Here is a 20422-nt window from a genome sequence, read left to right as displayed (position 1 = left end):
CAGTGACGAGCTGAAGCACAGACAGGCCAAAAGGAAATCAAACTACTCAGGAAAATGGAATTACATCCTGCCAGACTCACAGCTCGTCTGTGTGCAAGGAGATTGACTGTCTCAAATCTGTGCTATTGGGTTTTTTAAAGGCAAACACCAACTCAGGGTTTTTGGTGGTGTGCAGTTCCTTGCCTGCTGATGCCTTTGCTTTAGCACAGGGTTGGAAGCAAACACCACACGGTACCACTTCTGCTGGTAGAGAACTAATTTAAGAATTAAGAACATCCCCATAACCACAGCCAGTGCAGGCCACAGACATCTTGAGCAGTAACAACATGATAGAAACAGCCATTTTTAGCCCTACTTAACCACTGCAACCTGAGAGAGAGGCTGAAAGTTTTCTAGAGCATATAAAATTTAGATTTAGGTATGTACTTTCTGCCCTGAACAGAGCTTCAGTAATATAAACAAACTTCCATGAAATTTATGGGTACACCAACAAAACTCATGTTGGCCAACAAGGAGATTAAAAAAGAAAAATTCCAGCAACTATTCCTCAAGTCAAAACTAAATTCCAATTCAAAATATATAGCAAAAGTGCTGAGAAACTGGAGCTTTTGAGTAAAAAATAATTCACATATTGAGTGTTACTAAAATTTGCAAAGTAATCAATTCTCCCTTATCAAGGATCTTTTAAAGGTGGGTCACTAAACCTAAAAACCAATCTTAACCAATCTCCTAAAGAACTCTCTCAGATGAACCCAGTTACTTACTCACCTTCAGAAAGATTATAACAAGAATATCTGAAATACTCGGTCTGGCAGCCTGGTACATGACTTCATCATGCCCAGTCTCCCAGAGGACATCTGGGATTATCTGCAGTGCCAGTTCATAAGGCTTGGAAAGACAAACTTGAGCACAAAGCTGTGGCTGTCACCATGTCACTGCAGAGGGACACTTCACCCCTTATCCATAGGCATGTGCACTGCATTCTCTGGGGCAAGAAGCAATGGCACTTCTGCTGTTCAGTGAGGGTCTGAAAAAATGTCACCCCACATTCTGACCTGGGTGGGAATCACGGTACAAAGATGTGTAAAAAGGAGAATTTAGTGCAGTGGTAAAAGTTTGAGACCAGAGAAAGTGTTAGGGCAAACAAACTGTGATCCGAGCGCTTCAGAGCAACACTCCCTCCGTGGCAGCAGGGACTTTCTCAGTCTCCACCTGCCAAAATAAATTTGCTGCCATTTAAGGTTGTTAGATGTTTCCCCGATTAATCACTGCCGCGGAGCAGTGTCCCGGAGCCGGTTCTCCTGCAGGACGTTACACAACGGGGCCGGCCCTGCCAGCGCCAGGGAAGGGCAGCGGCGGGAGCGGAGCTTCCAAGGGTGGAGTGGATCTCAACCCCAGGGCTGCAGAGCACCTCCCTCCCGGGACACCACCACCGCAATCCCGGGAAGCCGGACCACCGCCGAGCACGTGGGATCCTGCTAGAAACGCTTCCCTATCCAAAGAGTTATTCCTGATTCGACAGAAGGAATTTAAACTGGGAGGAATTCACCCGGTTAGGTCACCCGGTTGCTGCAGCCCTGAAGGGGCACTAAAGCATTGATAACAATCTCCTTTTAGGAAGTAATATCTGTAAATATTAGGAAGTAACTCTGTAAATTTGGGGGGAGGGGGGCAGAGCAAAAGAAGCACCATAAACAGGATAATTTCATCCTGGGAAATGCATAGCTTGCACTTTTGTTTAGATCTGAGTGTTTAACTTCACCCATAGAATCCATAAGTGGAGACAACTGCCTTCCATTTAACCTTTAATTTATTTCAAAATTAATTCCATAAACACCTGTGATAGAGACACGACAAATCAACTGCTCCTGGCTCCAAACAAACTGTTTAAAAAAGACCAGAGGCCAGTGGACAAAGATATCAGCAACAAAATGCTGGAGAACAGAAGAAAATGGGAAAGAGTGTCTTAAGCAGGAAAAAAAAAAAAAAATTGCAGCTACAAAACTTTTCAACTTCTATTCCAGCTGTGTGAAGTTCATCACAGCAGTATTTGACAGCTGCCACCCCAGGCCCAGCTGCAGATGCTGCTACTGGTGATGAAGTTTCTGCAGGAAGATCTTGCTTCGGATAAGGCATGAGGAACTTTGCCCTCCCTTTGGATGCTTCAGGAGATGCTGCTCTCAAGAGGAGGTGGCGGTGCTAATTAGCAGCTGGGGGAGTCATCTGTCCCTGATCAGACCAGTTCTTGCTCTCTGGGGAATCCACACCGCACAGATTCTAGACTGAGAGTGTTTCCCCCAGTTCTCTCAAGCCCATCCCATCAGCTTCACAGCTCCTGTGAAACGCAACTACCACCAGTTCACCACCCACAACCAACTCCTTGCTGCAGCTGAGGTTTTGCAAGGCGAAACTCTCACTGAAATGGAGATAACAGACACTATCTAGGAAATTAACACTCATTAACCACCAGGACTCCCACAGGCTGCTGCAAGCAGGAGTCCAAGGTCTACAGAAACCAGCCAAGAGGCAGAGGACTGGCAACAAGAACAGTGTTGCTTTCTCAAAGGTGACCTTGGGCAATTTCCACTCCCAGTTACAAACTCAAGGCAGACGGGACGGCAGGGGAGCAGCAAAAGCCTGAACGGAGACACCCTCCACCCTCATGCCGGGGTTTTGTTGCTCTTTCGTGGACAAATGGGGGAAGAAAAGCAAACTAACCCATAGAAGCTACCAGGAAAAGTTCACTGACTACTGGATAAAATATTCAGTAGCCTAAATAATACACACTGTAATGGCCTGGCCTGGTTTTGCTACAGGTGGATCTGGCAAACATGAGTCATCTTTGCAGGAAATCCCAAAGTGCTCCCCTACCACAGTCATATCTGTACACAGAAAAGAAGAACTAGGCCCATAACCAAAAAAAAAAACCACCTTCACACTGCCACTGGTGTTGGCCAAATTTGCCAGGGAGTTAACTTCCAGCTGGAAAAGTTTAAAGCAAATGTTGGTTAAGATGACAGGATGGTTATATTTGAAATTAGAGGAACAAAGCCCCCTGAAGTATCTTCACAAGTGTGATCTAACAAATGAGTTTTCATGAGATCCCACAATACACTTAGTAAGAAAGCAAGCCACAGCAAGACAAGATGGTATCCACTTACTAGGAAGTGAGTTTTTGTTACTATTTCAACTTCTCTGTGATGCAATTCAAGGCAAATCTAACAAGAAAACTCCAAGGCATGTGAAGAGTGGCCAGTTACACTCTGCAAATGTGAAACCCCGAAGCAAATGAGTGACAAACACTGCAGTGGCATCCAGAAGCACCAGAAAGTGACTAATCCTGTGGATAATTAGAGAATGATAATAATTAGAACAGCAAAGCAAGGCGGTAAGACTGTAGGGTTTCCGTGGCTCCCAGAGGAGCAGGTGCTGGCTAAGAGTAGAGCCCTTCAGCCCTCTGAGGCTGACACCAAGAGAACCATGCTGGAAAGGAAACTTTAACTCAACATTAACATAGCCTGGGGAAGGGAAGGTTGTGTGGAGACCTCACAACACCTTCCAGTGTCTGAAGGGGCTACAGGGAAGCTGGAGAGGGACTCTTCATCATGAACTGCAGTGACAGGACAAGGTGGAATGGGTACAAATTGAAAAAAAGGAGGAATTCAGGTTAGATATTAGGAAGAATTTATTTGTTGTGAGGATAGTGATACACTGGAACAGGTTGCCCAGGAAGGTTGTGGATGTCCCAACTCTGCAAATGTTCAAGGCCAGGCTGGATGAGGCCTTGAGCAACCTGGTCTAGTGGGAGGTGTCCCTGCCCATCATGGGACTAAATGATCCCTTCCAACCCCTTAACATTCTATGATTAAAAAGCTCAGAAAAGAGGGTTTCCACTGAGACCTTCTCTAAGCTCTCTAATGGGACAGGTAGGAGAAGGGAGGGGGTCAGTGGGAACTGAATGCTGAGGAAGGTCTGGTACCCCGAGCCAGCAGGACCCCAGCATCACCTTGTGCCACCAGTTCCCACCCTGGAAGCCACCTGGGGATCCTGAGCGGAGAAGCAAAAGATCCTTTTTCCAGCCAAATCAGTTCCCAGGCATTAACACCAGCACCTGAGAGCACCTAAGGGCAGGGACATCCCTCCTGAAACCCCTCAGTTCTTGTGTGACAATACAGTTCCTGTGAAAGGCAATTCTGACATTCCCCACTCCATAAAAATCCATCTGCTGCCATTACTTTCTCTGTGTTGATTCAAAATTTCTGAGACTGAAAACTACTCCACTTTCCCCCTCTGAGTGAAAGATGCAATTTCAAAGTCAAAATCCTTGGTGTGAAAACTCCATGGCAGGAGAAGTTAGTCCCAGAAAACCCAAGGGGATGGTGGCAGGGAGTGAAGAAAAGTCTGAGAAATGAATTTCACCACTTGTGATTTATTCCATGTGTATCATGATAACTATTGTTTTTTCTTAAAATACACCCTCTTTGAGTAAAAAGAATACAACCATCCTCACCCTTACTAAAAGGTTTTTAGCTTTCATCACTGTGAAGTTGGAAACAACCACAGAATATCTGAAAGGTTTGAACATCAGAGAGCAGAACAAAACCAGGGAATGCTTGAACTCGCCAGTGCTGCTCCCTCACACTGCTCCTCCCCTGTCCTCATAGATAAATGGATGGTTTGTAGCTGATAGGGGATAGGATGTTTTTCCAAGTTACTTTCTCCCCATGATGAAAAATAGGGACTATTTGGCACTCATAGCACTGGAGGGTACAAAGAGTATCAAAACCCAGGTCAAAACACAAAGAAATCACTGTCTTCAGTGATAGAAACTTTTAGTTTGCAAAATATCCATTGCACTCCATTACTCAGGAAATGAATCAAAGGCTCCCACTCTCCATGTGACACCCAGGGACGACCAGATGGGTGGGCACAATTGGGCAATTTTCCTACACAGCAAATTATTTGGGATCTGGCCATTAGTGCTATCAGTTTCCACATCAAATACCTCATTAGGATAAACAGAGGCTGCTCGTTTGTCTTAAACAAGGCAAGCCAGTACATCTACATATGAAAGGCACGGGGTGGAGCTATTTTCCCCAGAAAGCTTTCCCAGATTGACTATGGGGCTTACCCTGCTCGTCAAGACATGAGAGAATTTGGCACTTGAGGTGAAACATCCTTCGGCACTGCACAAAGGATGGGAAGGTGGCGTGGGAATTACTGCCAGTACAAGATTTATGTCACATAACCAGGTACAGGTAAAGAGGAGCCTTCAAAAAGGCAGCAAAAGTGTCTTCATAAAAAAAACCCCAACAAACACTGATCCGACTACTGAACTGTTTGAGCTTCCCACATCCCTCATACAACATAAACCTGACACTGACCAAGCCAGGCTTTCTGTAAGAACCTGTTTATTTATCCCTCCTGTCATTTATTGTGGTTTAAGTGCACATTAATAAATGTAACCCTAGCAAATGATTCCTTTCATTTGGTCAAGGTGCCACAGAATGTCTTCAAAATTCACCACGTTTACTGTTTTAAACTTCTGTTGTTTTTTCCTAGGTACAAGGACAATATGGGAAAGGCAGAAGGTTAAAATGTATCAGATGGAGTTTAACATTTTGAAATATTATGACCCAATTCTACAGTTTCCATGATTCAGCTACAAAGTTTGCAACACAACACATTTTTGTTTGCCCACTAAAACAAGTGATCTGTCCATCTGCACTGGGTCTGCTCGCAAACTTTAATAAACAGCCTCTCAGCAAAGCAGCTGAGCAGCCAGTTACCAATCAGTTATGGGCAGAACTCCCGGGAGAAGACCAAGATTGACACGAGTGTTCTCCCTAAATTCAGCAGCCACACATCTGGGCTGGCCCTGAAGTTAATCACAGCCTGTGGTGTGAGAGAAGAGCCCCAAACTCACATTATCCCCTCAGAGCAGCCCTGGGAACAGTGAAGATCTTCCTGCTCCAACATCTCATCCAGCGAGCAGCAGGTGCCACCTTGGCTCCTTCATGAGAGCATCCAAGATCCAGAAACCCAGAGGAAAAGCAGGACAGAAACAATCAGGCATTCTTTAGATTTATGAAAGCTTGAGATTTATGTTGCTGCTCCTTTCCTGCATGGCAGGGGATGATACACGTGGCATCTTTTAGGAGATGGGTGTCCCCCATCACTCTTTCCTGGCTTCCCCATTCCTGCCAGCCAGCTGGAGCCTGGCACTGCTCCTCAGGGCATGAGCACTCGGCATCCAAACCCCAAAGCATCCATGATTCCAGCATTCCAGGTGCCAGCCTGGCACCAGCTCCCCCTCACTGCCTGCAGGGACACAGGGACAGCACCAAAAGTCAAACCAGGCAGCCAAGGTATTTGGTGAACAACAAGACTCGTTTTGACAATAAGCAGCCCACCCCTTAAGTCTCCAAAAATGTAAGTCCTTAATGGAAAACATGTTTTCTATCGACTGATTGGAAAAATGAAGCCATATATTCCCAATAATTTCAAAATTGTTCAGCTTTCCTTCAGTTTCCTACCAAGCCCAGCTCTTAGGGTTTCATACCAGGTTTAAAGGCTTTACACTTCACACGGATCTGCTTTTCCCTGGTTTTTCCTCAGAGGGGTTTAAGTTCTGAACTAACACGGAGTCAGAGAACCAGCTGCCAGACACTGGAGATGTCTAGCTCAGGAATGTCTGCATCCTTGAAAGCCAGGATGCAGCACGGCCCAAAAAACAAGAACAAAGACAAGATTTCCATTGTTTGTTTTGCTGGAGACACAAATGCTACATTTATCAGGAAAAGAAGGGAAAGGGATACTCCTGTTTCTATCCCAGTGCTGCAGCACAGGTGTTGTTCGTGTTCTCCTCACCTGGAACAGGTCAGAAACCACACAAAGCAAAGTCCCTTTCTGACTGCGACACAGGCAAACTCAAAAAAGGAAACGTTGATTATCAAGCAGCACTGTCTGCAAAGTCAAACATCCAACCTCAGGCTTATTTTAGAAAGGCTCCCTGGTAATTTGCCTGTGCTTTTGAAAAGCAAGGAATATGTTTTGAATTATAAGAGGTTACAGGGACATTTTTGTGGTAAATTTGGACTTTCATTTGCAAAAAAACCTCCTCAGTGCTACAGAGATCCTTTCGGAAATAACATTTTTTTGTCATTGCTAAGCACTTTTCAACAAAGTTTAACAGCTACTGTTCCAAGGAGGTGTTTACATCCAGCTTTAAAAGAATACGGGGGTTCCTCTGTCCCTGCAAGCACAAGGAAAAGCAGCACGGTGTCCTTCCAATACTCTGAGAAGCAAACAAGAGAGGACATTCTCTGCAGGGTGCAGGGGCAACAATTTTTCTAAGCAAGTTCACTTGAAGACTCCGCTGCTCCAGGTCTGGTGTTTTGGGAGCCTAAATTGTATTTACAGCTCTTCGAGGCTGTTTTCATTCACTCCTCTGGTCTTTACACCCGGGATCAAGAAGCAACAACACACAAAGAAGCTGGTATTAAGGAGGAGTAGAAGGCACTGTTTCCAGCCTTGGAAGTTTATAAACTCCATATCCAGTTGCTTTATAAACAGTGCAGGGGAGGGGAGGCCTTCAAAGAACCATAGCTGGAGTTTTCCTTTGAAGGTGAAATTTACTTTATCATTCATTCTTGTAAACAAAATAACCTATTTAGCTGCAGCTTAGCAATGTGAATAACTGCAAAAGTTTTAGTGTAAACATCTCAGCGATGTGATGTGGAGAATGAAAGCTTCATTGTGCCCTTGATGGCCGTGGTGTGAAGGCTTTCACAGCCACCACGGTTTTTACCCCTCCAAATGCCATGGAGGAGCTCTCTCCAAAGAAAGTCATGCTGTTCCTACAGTGGGAAAGGGGATTTTTTGTTTCAGTTTGTTTTTCTTTGCTATTCATGGTGAGACAGCCTTTGCTGCCATCCAGTAGCTGTTAAAAGATGGGTTCTCATTCCTGCCCAGCTGTTGGACTCCCTGGGCAGGATGATGCAGTGAAGTGCTGGAGTTCCCTTTAGTTCCCCTACTAGGACATTTGTCCTGGGCACCATAGATAAATGCCAGGGCGATGATGAAGGCACTGATGCTGTAATGGGGGCAGATACTGAAAGAGACTCTTTCCTGAAAGTTTCAGCTGGTGCCTAAAAGCATAATTCATTTGAGGAGTAGCCATGCACGCCTGCTCTCCATCAGAATGGGACAGAAAACCTACTTGTTAGGGGCCCCAGAACAAAGAGATTTGTTCCAAGGCTGTCAGAACTTACAGTGAAACATGGCTTGAGTTGGCTTGATGAGAATAACAATGCAGGGACAAGGGCAAAAATCCCAATATAAACATTGTGTTTGGAGATGGAGTTAAACCCACCACTCCAAATAGCACATCCAGCCCCAGCAGCACATCACACGCCACATGTTGCAGAGTCCTGCCACAAATCTCCAGTTCTCATTTCCCAGGAAGATGTAATGAGCCTTCGGGCTTCCCAAATTAAGTTACATCAACCTTAAACAGGAACATATCAAGATACTCTAATCAGATAATTTTCTACCTGAACAACCTCAGGCAGGATAACATCAGGGCAGGCTCTGTCCAGACCCAAGAGAACATGAACTCAACGGGCTGGGATCCAGCACGGAGCCAGGAAACAACTTGAGCAGATGAACACGATAATCAGTGACTGCAGCACTGCAAACCTCCTACCATGGCACACTTCGTGTGGGCTCCAGAAATTACACATGGAAGGAGGAAGCAGTGTCTTTGCTCAAAGTTATATGGTGTTTCTTGCATGCCAAAAGGAGCAACTGAGGGAAAAGCACAGAAATGCTGGTCAGAAAGTTCTCAGACAGACATGGTACAGATCAGTCCTGCAGGAGAAACTGATAAACACGGGGAGGAGATAAGCTGTGTTCTGAGGTGGAACAGGAGGGAGGCAAGGAGATGGGTGAAGGAGATAGAATGGCGAGCAAAAGCAATCTTTGTGGATAACTCTGAACAAGCTCTGTGGGAAAGGGGGTTTGTCAAGGCACAGGGAAGGAATAAGCACAAAAATCAGTGTGAGGTGACTCTGGGCAAGACTGGGCTCTGTGTATGGCTCAGGCTTGGGCCTGGCACACCACAGGGGAATAACAACTTGGGACGCAAAGGCCTAGAAAGGACCGAGTCCAACAGTGCAGGTGGAACAAGTGAACTGCTGTCCAGAGGAGCTCACTCGCTCCAGCCCCAGGGAATTCTGGCTGACAGACTGGGCAAGGCTGGGAAAATCAGCCCAAGATCAGAGAGAACACTGGGAGAGCTGAAGGGACATCAACAGCAAGGGGAAAAGTTGGGCAGAGGTGTCCAGCTGCACACAGAAGATACTGAAAGAGGAGAGAGGAGTCACCAAGGATGACCAGGAGGGTACTGCAGTTACAGAAATATGGGAAGTCAGCAGGAGGAGAAAGGAAGGTCAGGTGGGACAACACTTCTTGGAGGGACAGTGGGAGTCAATGCCTGACACCTCGGAGTAGAGCAAGGAACATCCAAGGATGAGAAATGACACCGTGGCAGGTAAGTGGCTGCCCAAGGACATGGAACTGGTTTAATGCCATATTTTCACCCAATTAATACATTTTTCTGGAAATAAAGCTCTGGATCAGACCAGCCCAACAGTCACACACAAAGTGTTCTCTGAAGTGTCACACATCTCAAGACTGGCAGGTCACACTGGGCAAGTGGCAGCCACAGGGCAGGTCACTGCCAACTTTTAAACCCAGAAGGGAAGGTCAGCAGCATTCCAGCAGCCAGGAAACGTGGGCTGCAAAATGCTTCAGCAGAACAGGAGAGAACTGATGAACAAATATTCCAGTGCTGTTCAAGGAGAAAATTTAAAGTCTGCTCAGAAAAATGCTCAGAAATTATTGGGGGCAGAATGGAAGATACCATCACCACCAAGAGTTAGAGCAAGAGCAGGCTTGTTATGCCCCAGTCCCAGTTCTGCTGCCGAGCCTGAGAAGCTGAGCACTGCAGGACCATCAGTGATGACAGGGTTGGGTCCTCTGGCTTATCATTAAGAACTATTTTATTTAAAAGGTCTTTCCAAGATATCCCCCTCCTCCTACCTCAGCTGGGCCCCGAGAGGACAGTATCTGTTGTCCATCTAAACCACCACCCAAAGGAACCACTTGGGGTGTTGCTGCCACAGAGAACAACTAACTCAGAGACCAGAAAAACCTCATTCCTAGCTAAAGACAGAGGTTATCTCGGGAGCAGTTTAATGGCTTAGATTTGAAGAAAAAAGAAGTATTTTCAAACAAGTTAAGTCTATCTAATGGCCCTTTTTCACTCCCAAATACAGAACAGCCTCCCAGCCAGGCTGTTCTTTCAGCACTTGAAAACACCTCAACTGAACACTTTTCCTCCTAGTCTAATACAGGAACATCACATGACAGCAGCATCGGGAGCTGAGATCTCATCACATCTCACTAAAAAAGCCCTTAAAGGAACAGAAATCTTCTTTACAAGTTGTATTTTTGCTTCAGACACTTGGAAATGAGCATTTCCCACCAGGGGACACACAGCTCCCCTATTTCACACTTACAGGCAAAACTGTGTGCAGACATCTATTTCCTTCTCCCCCTCTCAGAATTCCTTCATTCCATAAAAAGATGCAATCATGATGCAGAGAGAGATGATGTAACTCCAAACACCTCGTGAGATCTGCATCTTTAAAGGAATTTGAGTAAGTATCACTAAGTTCAGGTAGTGTCAAAGCCTGCTCAGCCTGAAGAAATGCAAAGAGTCAAAGAAATGCAAGGGCTCGGTGAGTGTTAGATCAGTAAAGGCACCTGGAAAGGCAGATTTTTGAACAGAAGTCAATGCAAAGGACTCTTGACCAAAGGAGGCCATGAGACTCATTGGAAGTATGTGGAAGTATTAGCTAATATTTACTGTAAGAGTTTAGCAGATCTTAGGGTCAACCTTCAGCTGGTGAAACTCAGCAGGTGATGACAAATTACTCCACTTAAGATGATGCAGGTTACACAAGCCACCTCAAACATGTGGTAATCAAAAACCAGAACAGGATTCCACTTGACAGCATCCCAAACAGATGCGCTGCAACTCTGAGGAGCTTCAGGAGCCACAGCACTTCATCAGAATCTACGAAGTAATTGCAGAGTAAGGATGAAAGCCAAAAGGCTGCTGAGGAATTCCTAAATTACCGGCTGACTTCTGTAGATCTACTTCGTGTAAACAGCAGGAAAAAATACTTTTAAAAATGCAAGAAAGGGCATTTCCTATTGAGTTAATTCCCCGTAGTTCTGGTTACTTCACTGATTCTGTCAGGTTTTTGTTTCACACCTGATGCCACGTGCCATGGATGTCCCTCCCCAACTTGCTGCTACCTACCCACAATTAAATGTTGTTACCTGTGCTCTGACAGGGACCAGAGGCAGCTGGAGGCAGAACCAGTAGGTCTGGGGCACGGCATCAGCAGCTTCAAAGTTTACAAGTACAAGGCACCCTGGAAGACTGATCTCATTCATAAATCTGAGCTTGTATATTATTCAACACCCAGGTGCTAAAATTATTAAACACTCCTCCACCCAGCTGCTATAAAAAGACTCCTGTAAAACTTCCCTCTAAGGAGGCTTTCATCAGGCAGGGAGGGCAGATGTGCTAAGGAAGGTCCAGTGAAACCAGATAAACTCAGCACATACGGAGGCAAAACAAACTCCAGGCTGGAACATCACCTCATTCAAAGCCTGGCTCATGGGAATTCCAGTCAGGAATCCCAGAGCACACCTGCAGCAGCTCCAGGTGTCCATGGGCTGAACAGTCCCTGTGGAGTCGGGAAGTTGGCCTGGATCCTCCCTTTGCTACTCGTCTGGTTGGGATTTGCTTTTTAAGTGAGATTGATGGCCTTTTCCATGTCTGAAGATCAGGCTGGCCCCTGGCCAAGCTTGTAAGTCAAATTTTGATGGACTAAGGGAAATTTTCATTCCATTCATTCCAAACTGTGACACGAGACAGCTTCTGCAGGCTGAGCAACTCTGAGGAAGCCAAGAAGGGCTGATGAGACTCAACTGCTGCTGGCCTGAGCAGAGCAAGGAGTGTCCTGCAGCACCCAGAGGCAGGTGCCCTTCTCCAGGGAGAAAGCAGCCTCTTCCGAGCAGCTCTTTAATCCAACACCACATGAACAATTCAAATATTCATAACTATTTAGAATGAGGAAATTAAAATGGCTTAAAGGCATGAAAAGCTTGTTTATGAAGCATGAATATTTCATTAGCAAAAGCACAAATGAAACCAAGCATTCACATAATATTTCCTCTGCTGGGATCAAATACAGTTTATTACCTCATGGGAAGCCAAACCTCTCCCACCGCAACTTCAACCCCAAATATGAATGTTTAAGATGGTGCTCAAAAGATAAGGAACTCAGTGTAAAAACATCAGTGTAATACAGACAGCACCCTTCACTCCAAAACTGCAACTGAGGTTCATCAAGGGAAGAGCAGAAAGAGTGTGGTACAGAGCAAGAGTCAAATGGGACCCACATCCCTGCTAAGAATTGTTCCTAATGGATTACAGGGACACCGATTTCCTGAAGTGGGGACAAATTAAAGCATTTGCTCAGCCCCAGAACTTGTGCTTGCTTTTCCAGACCTGAAAAAGGAAAGGAAAACAACCCAGTCTGCAGACACCTTTTTCTAGGACTCCAGCCTGCACAGCAAACACATCCCTAGCACCAAATACTTTCAGCACATTCTCAGGAGAACCAGATTTTCAGTGTAGATTCTTGATGCCAAAAATATTAATAATCATAGCAAATATTATTTATGTTTCAAAGGTACCTGAAATAAATACAGATCTAGAACTGTTGCCTTAATCTGAAAATGCTGGGGTTTGTGAGATAGTTGAGAAACAGTAGAAAAACCACTTTTGTGTGTTTTTAAGTGAACACAGAACTGTTTTTTATGAAATGCTGCTTTAGGAGGCCAGAAATCACCATGTGTACAGGGAGACAACTGCAAGGACTATTAACCCACAGTTCTTTGCACCACATCCTCAGGCTCAGGATGACCAGGAACCATCTGAGCAGCAAGTACAGCCTTCCACGGTGGGTTTCATGCTGGAAGTAGTTAAAAGAAGAGGAAAATAAACACAAATTCATTTTACAATCATTACACATCACCAGGTGCTCTCACTGTGTTCCTTTCATACATCCTTGAATTCTTTAATAAAGGTGACACATATCTATTGTGTTCCCAGGGGGGATTTGCACAATGCTTATGAAGAATGAGCAACTCACTAGAAATCAGCAGAGGATGAGTCAGGTAGCACCTGCTCACGACACAGATGTGGGAACACAAACACCACGAGCTCACATCAGACTACCCCAAGTGCTACCCTGATGCTGCCCTGTGTAATTGTCTGCTTTTCCCTGCATTTCCATGTGGTTTCCCACTCCTAGTGGTTCAGGAGTGCTGGGTTGGCCCACAGTTGGGCCCCCACATGATCCTGTTGCCCGCCACAGAACACACCTGAGACCCTGTGAGGAGTAACTGCTCTGAAGTGACTCCCAAAGGCATCACTAAGGCTGCACAACAGATAATTCAAGAACTCCAGCTCCCTTTTTGCATTCCACAGATCCCATTTTTAATGCTCTGAGGTTTGATCTGTTTGTCAAGACAAATTCAAGTTGTACAGAACAGTGAGTAGTCTTTGCAGTGTAATACAAGAAATCACTTGATAAACCAGAGTATTTCATACTTGTGAAAAATAAGCTTTTTGTCCTCTTCCTTATGAGGAAGTAAATTAAAAATAGTAACTTTTACTACTTGAAATTTTCACTATGACATGAAGAAAATGAGGTGATGCAGTTTCCTGCTTGTCTTACTCAACAGTTTCGTCTACACCACAATTTCTGCAAAAGCTGAGCAGCTCTGGCCAGACCTACACTCCCTTTCCACAAACACCATCTCGCTCCACCTGCTGTGGAATAGTCACGGTCGTATTAACTCAAAACCAGTGAAATAAAGAGTTTTACCAAGTCCAGAGCATCTTCCCATCACTTACAGCAGGTAACACTTCTCTACAGATAAATACCTGCCTGTCAGTGGCAGGACCTGAGAGCTGCTGGACACAAAGAGATTCCCTGTTTTAAGGAGTTTTTCAATTAATCTGACGTCCTGTAATTGGAATTGCCAGTTACTCCTGCAGCAGTACAGAAATGAGCAGGCACTCACTGAAGGAATGATGGGCAATTGCTGACACACAAACCACTCAAATATGGCTGTTTTAATAATTCTGATTCATGAGTGTTCCAGAAACAATTGTCTGTTACCATTTCGGAGATTACTATAAAGAAACAAAGCTACTGAGTCCACACAGACTGTTCCCATAGTCCTGCTTTTATTTTAACTATTCTGATGACTAAGAATCGCAACCAGACCCTGGGATGAAGCGTGCTCAGGACCAAGGAATTCAAGGACAGGATGACTTTTATTTACAATAAAGTGTAACACGCAGTGACTGCTGAGCGTCCAATGAAACATTCATTAAGTAGCTGTAAGACACAGCCATGAAAAGATACTGACACCGTGATATCCCTGCTGAATCACCACTCAAACCTACAAATAACTGGGCATGAGTGCAGGGGCTGGGAGATGAGGTAGTAAATTCACATAGCATCCACCCACCCACCCAGGCACACTCATCCAGCCCATGTCAACACCACTAAATTCAAGTACTACACTAATGAAAAGTGCAGCTTCACCATTCCTCTTTTTCCCATTAGAGACATCCTTGGGGAAATATCCTTGCATGCACCGAAACTGGTATGATTTCAATTCCACCCACATCTGGGCTCAGTTGGGAACTAAATCCAGCACAGCCCGTCTTGGGTCAGCCAGTGACCCTGAACAAAAATAGCTCTGGCAGAAAGCTGGATTTATGGAATAGGGTGGAGCCCATCCAAGTGTAAACTGAACAAACCCGCCACAGGGACTCAACGATGGAGGAGCAGCAACTCCTTCCCTCTGCTAAGCACAAAGGAGACTCTGCCATCTCCACAAGTGATGTAACCAACCCTTGAGCAGGTCGTGAGTTGGGTCTCACACAGTTTCCTACATGTCAGCACCAAGAGTCAACTGCCCTCTCCAGAGCAGTGAAATGTGAGCAGCAGGTGTTGCCTGAGTGTTGTGGAACACCAGCAGTGGGGCCAGGGCAGCAGCCCAGGGCCACCACACAGCGCCCAACACTCAGCAGAGCTCAGCAACTTTACTGAAAGGCCACACTTTTGGGAAATTCAGATCAGCTTTCCCAAATGTCCCAGTACAGACAGGCCTAGAGGCAGGGGTGACAGCAGCAAGCTTAGAAAAATTAACAGTATCAATTAGCTTCTGACAAAAGCTTGTTCTGCCCACAGCACAGACACCAGATGACTTTGAAACAGGCAGAGCTCATGGCTGGGTGAGAAGAACTCAAGTCTGAACCATTGTCAGAGGATAAGCCTGGCTTTGGGTAGGTTTGAGTGCCAGCGACCAAGGCACTGCAGCTAAACAGGGCCTCCAAGGTCTATCAGACACAGCAGGGATATCCTGACAACACCCTCAGGCACCAGCAGCAGCAGCACAGAGAAAATAATAAATGAAGCTGCACATTTATTGTAAGGATCCAGGACTGCTGGCTTGTTCTTCTCATCCTTTCATACCAAATTAGCAAAGTCTGTCCCTGCAAGGCACCTCTCAATGGATTCCTAAAGGCAACCAACGCGCCACATTGATTTTTAAGCCATCAATCCATTTCCAGTACTTCATTTAGATCTCTAGTACACATTAACCAAAGAATAAAACCCCAAGAACAAACTGTGACACATAAGTTTCCTGCTAATTACAAAGATGCTGCGTGCAAGCCCTTTCTAATACAATTACAATGTCATGGAGTGTACAAGTGAGAAACAAATTTAAACTTTTAAAGGCACTGCAAAATTCATTTCAATCTGTCATCATGTTCAAAGCTCAACTGTTCTCATTATGACTTTCTTATATTCAAACACAAATGCGCTCTCTGCCCAAACAGAAATGCAAAATATAAAAGAAAAACAGCATGAAGTATGCTGGTTGTTATTATACCCCACAGGATCTGAGCCCTAACCTTGCAGCACCTCAGGACACAGGTACACCCTGTAGCTGTGTAGCACAATAATTCCCAAGCACCCAGTGGCTGAAGCAGCCAGATCTCAAAATCTACAGATTTCACCCAGAGGAGGCATCACAATTGTCTGAAAAAGCTTAATTTTCTTCTTCCTCAATAGTTTCAAGCCTACTGAGGGAGCCTAGCCCACCTCCCATCTATTGCCAGAGCCACTCTCAGGTGCATCCAGGGGCCTGACAGGTGACTGATTCCAACACTCTCCAGAACACAAGTGGCAGGAGAGGAACAGGCAGGAAAGTCTGAGCAGAATGGGGGTGGGACACAGCCAACAAGTCAAATTTTTATCCCAAAGGCTTCCCTTTGGCAATTATCAAATCCTTGCACAAGCAAGGGCGTAAGAGTTTATCAGGAGGAGCTCCCATGAATGTTTTATAATGGAAAGTGAAAAGCAGCCGCAGACTTAGGGTCCCCTGGCCATCCTCTATCAGTGCTGCCCAGGATTTAGTTGTGTTTGAGAGGGAACAGGCAGGAAAACTTGGATCTTCCCAGCACCCACCATGTCTACAAGGGAAATAAAACCATAAAGATCACAAAATGTTAACACAGTAAGTCCACACCAGCAAGCGGCTGCAATGCCCCCTCGGGATGGAGCAACCTTGGACTTGGTGACTTTTATTGCTCCTTTTTTTGTTTTCCCAAAGCAACTTTGCAGAATGTCAGCATAGGCGAGAAACCTGGGAGAGGGGAGTGGGACAGGCTGCCCAGAGAAGCTGTGGCTGTCCCAGCCCTGGAAGTGTCCCAGGCCAGGCTGGACGGGGCTTGGAGCAACCTGGGATAGTGGAAGGTGTCCCTGCCCATGGCAGGGGGTGGCACTGGGCTTTAAGATCCCTTCCCAACCCAAACCACCCTGTGTTTCTGTGATATAGGGTAAGATCAACAACATACTGTTTAAAAGTAAAGTCTGTAAGGTCTCTTCGCTCCTAAACCATTCCGTGATCCCATGAGGTAGGTGGGCACTGAGGCAGGGGAGTCCGGAGGGAGGCGTTCCAGATGGGGGACTGAGACCCCCGCAGCCCCCAGGGCTTGGTGCACTCTGAGCACCCTCATCCTCACCCGGCTCTTCCATTTCATAGAAAAATCCACACTTTTGTGCGGGTTTGCTCAGTCAGGGAGCGGCAGAGGCGGGGAAGGCTCAGGGAGAGTTTCGGCTCCCTCACCCCCCCTCACACTCCATCCCAACCGGGCTGTGTGTGAGGGGAAGACTCGCCGAGCCCCGGGGCAGGGGGGCCGCGCCGCCCGCTCCTCACTCACCGCAACCGGAGGTTCGCCATGAACTCGGGCATGGTGACGGCGTCCATCAGCACGAAGTCGGCTTTGCCGAACTCCAAACTCTCCTGCTCCGCCATGGCGGCCACTGGGACGGCCGAGACCGGGATGGGGGCCGGGCTAGGAGCGGGATCAGGACAGCACCGCGACGGGAGCGGGATCGGGATCGGCTCCCGCCGCTCCCCGGGCGGGGGGTGGGGGTGTCACCTGCGGCGGGGCGGGGCCGGGGCCGTGAGGCGGCTCCGCGCAGCGCCCCCTGGCGGCCGCAGCGGGCACGGCGCCCCCGGGCCGGGCCGGGGCGGGAGCGCCCCCTGGCGGCGGGAGCCGCGCGCTGCAGGCGGGGATGGCGGCACGGCTGGGGCGGGGATCCCGGGGAAAGCGGGATCGGGAGCTCCGGGATGGGGCATTTGTGCTTTGGGGCAGGGGCTGTGCTGCCTGGGGTGTGGCCTGCACCCAGAGGAACTCCCCCTCACACCACAAATATAGGGTGCTTTCTAGCCCCCGCCAGGACAGGGGGGAGAAAGCAGATCCTGAACCCAAGGGAAACCCCACCCCATGACCCCACCCGGCAGGGTCAGTCCTGCTCCCACCCCCTGGGTGCCCCCGCAGACCCTGCTCACTCCGGCGTTTACTGACACCCCAGAACCCTCCCCAATTAATGCAGAATAAACCACACAAAAACTTCCCTTGCAACACCCGAGCTCCCCAGAACCAGCCTTGGGCCCCTTACATTGCTCTGCACACGGGAAGACCCCCAGGGTGGGGGGCTGCAGGGTGCTCCGGGCAGGGAAGGATGTGATTCAGAGGGGAATAATTCCTTCATGGGGTGTATCTGGACCCAGGGGAGTCCCCGCTCCAACACAGCTGCAAAAGGGTCACATCCTGCACCTGGGGAGAGATCCCCTCACCACAGCACAGGGTGCTAAGGGGCCGCTTTCTGCACCTGAGAAGACCCCCAGGATGAGGGGCTGCAGGGTGCTGTCCCTCCCTGGAGGATATACTCCTTCCTGGGGTGTATCCTGCACCCAGGGGAGCCCCCTACCCACCCAGCACAGGGTGCTAAGGGGTCACATTCTTTATCTGGAGAGGCTCAATCGCCCTCTCCACCTCAGGGACAGACCCTGCACTGGGACGTGCTACAGGGCCACATCCTGCACCCTATGGAATCTCCATCCCAGAACAGGGCTGGATCCTGCACTCAGGGGACACCTTCTCCTTTCCCTCCCTCCAGGACAGATCCTGCATCCCAGGATCCCCCACCCCTCTCCACAAGGTCCTGCAAGGACACCCAATCCCACCCCATATCCCACAGGAAAAGATGCTGCACCCCAGGGACCCCCCCCAAAAACACCCTGTGGGGTGGGGGGCTGCACCCGAGAGATCCCCCCCTCAAAAACTCATCCCCCTGAGGATGGGGCCACATGTGGAACACACTGAGCCCCTTTTGCTGTACCCCAATGCCACAAACACCACAGAACAGGGTTCTGCACTGAGACCCCCACCAGGACAGGGGGGAGAAAGCAGATGCTGCACCCAGGGTAACGCCCACCCCAGGGCCTCACCCAGCAGGGTCAGGCCCTGCCCTGGCACCCCTGGGTGCCCCCCAGACCCTGCTCACTCTGGTGCTTAGTGAAACCCTGGAACCCCCTCAAATTAATGCAGAATAAACCACACAAAATCCCCCCAGATCCAGCACCACGGACTAATTACCTTAATGATACTAATGAAGGCAATGGGGCAGGGGGGGGACCTGGGAGCTGATGCAGCCTCACCGAATAGGATTTTGGGAAAAAATGGCTGGTTTGAGTGTAGGAGACAGGGTGCAGGTGTGAGGTGGTGTGGCCATCCCTGTCAGTGTCTCCATCCTTGTCTCCATCCTTGTTTGCATCTCCATCCCCATCCTCGCAGCTGGGTGGGCCCCCTCCCCTCCCAGCTGAAAGCAATGATTCCCCCCTGGTTATAGGCAGCAGATCCCGGCTTCCTTTCTGCTCCTGGGGGAGGACAAGACTGGAGGAACTCTTAGAGGTGAGATGCGGGGGGGGGGGGGGGGAGAGGGGAAAAAAAAGACCTTATTTGTGCTTTGTTTTTCTAGTATATTTAGCTTTGTGGAGGGGGTGTCTTCTGGCCTTGTTTATGCAGTACGCTGGATGGCTTTGGTGCTGTAGGTGCCTAATTTGCCTGATGCTAATTAGTGCTCTGGGAAGGACAGGGTGAGGTGGTAGAGGGGGGTAAGGGCAGCAGCATCTTTAGCCCCTGCTTGGCTCTCTCTCGGCAGAGGTTTTGTAGCCACGGGAAAGGTGTGTGGGCAGCAGCCATGGAGCCAGGACCTCTCGCCCTCCCGGAGCCCCCGAGGCCGAAGACAGCAGATGGATGTGCCTGGCAGAGCCTCCGCTGCCTCCGTCTCCACAGGCAGAAGAAGAAAGTGGCTTATTCCGCCCACATCTACAAGCTCCTAAACCGGGTAAGTCCCGGCTGAGCTGGGGTGCAGCCTCCTGCTTCCCGAGCTCCGCCTGCTCACCCGCGTATCCCAGGCTGGATGATGGGTGGAGGCTGAGCGGGGCTGCCCAGGGCAGTGGTGTCACCATCCCTGGAGGGGTTTAAAGGATTTGTGGACGTGGTGGGTTAATGGATGCCTTAGCAGTGCTGGGGGAGTGGTTGGATTTAATCTTTATGGGCTTTTCCAACCTGAATGATTCCATGATCCCAAACTGAAGCTGTGGTGGCTGGGGCTGGGCAGTGCCAGCTGTGCTGCCCTATAATGGCTGTGCTGATGCAGTTGGTTGCTCTCCCCACAGACATGTTCCACTGGAGATTCCTGCCTGGTGGCTTCTGTGCTGGCCTGGCTGGGCAGTCCCCAGCTCCTCAGAGATGTGGCCCTGGAGGCCTCCCGGCTGTCCCGCTGTGGCAGGAGGAGACACCTTGGCCACCGTGAGGTCCTGCTGGCCACAAAAC

The 20422-nt window shown here is 48.2% G+C and overlaps 1 protein-coding gene across 3 annotated transcripts in view; it reads right to left on the bottom strand.

Moving 5' to 3' along the window:
• MYO1D (myosin ID) overlaps positions 1-17657 on the bottom strand; it is a 158246-nt gene extending 140589 nt beyond the window's left edge. For all 3 annotated transcript variants that reach the window (XM_048314028.1, XM_048314047.1, XM_048314038.1), the window contains exon 1: positions 17456-17657. In XM_048314028.1, the coding sequence (XP_048169985.1) occupies positions 17456-17550 (95 nt within the window). In that variant the 5' untranslated portion in view covers positions 17551-17657. The remainder of the gene's footprint in view (positions 1-17455) is intronic.
• Positions 17658-20422: the final 2765 nt, after the last annotated feature.

The sequence above is a fragment of the Corvus hawaiiensis genome, chromosome 1 (genome assembly GCF_020740725.1).
Source record: "Corvus hawaiiensis isolate bCorHaw1 chromosome 1, bCorHaw1.pri.cur, whole genome shotgun sequence".
Classification (NCBI taxonomy): Eukaryota; Metazoa; Chordata; class Aves; order Passeriformes; family Corvidae; genus Corvus; species Corvus hawaiiensis.
This window is presented reverse-complemented; position numbering and strand designations above follow the sequence as displayed.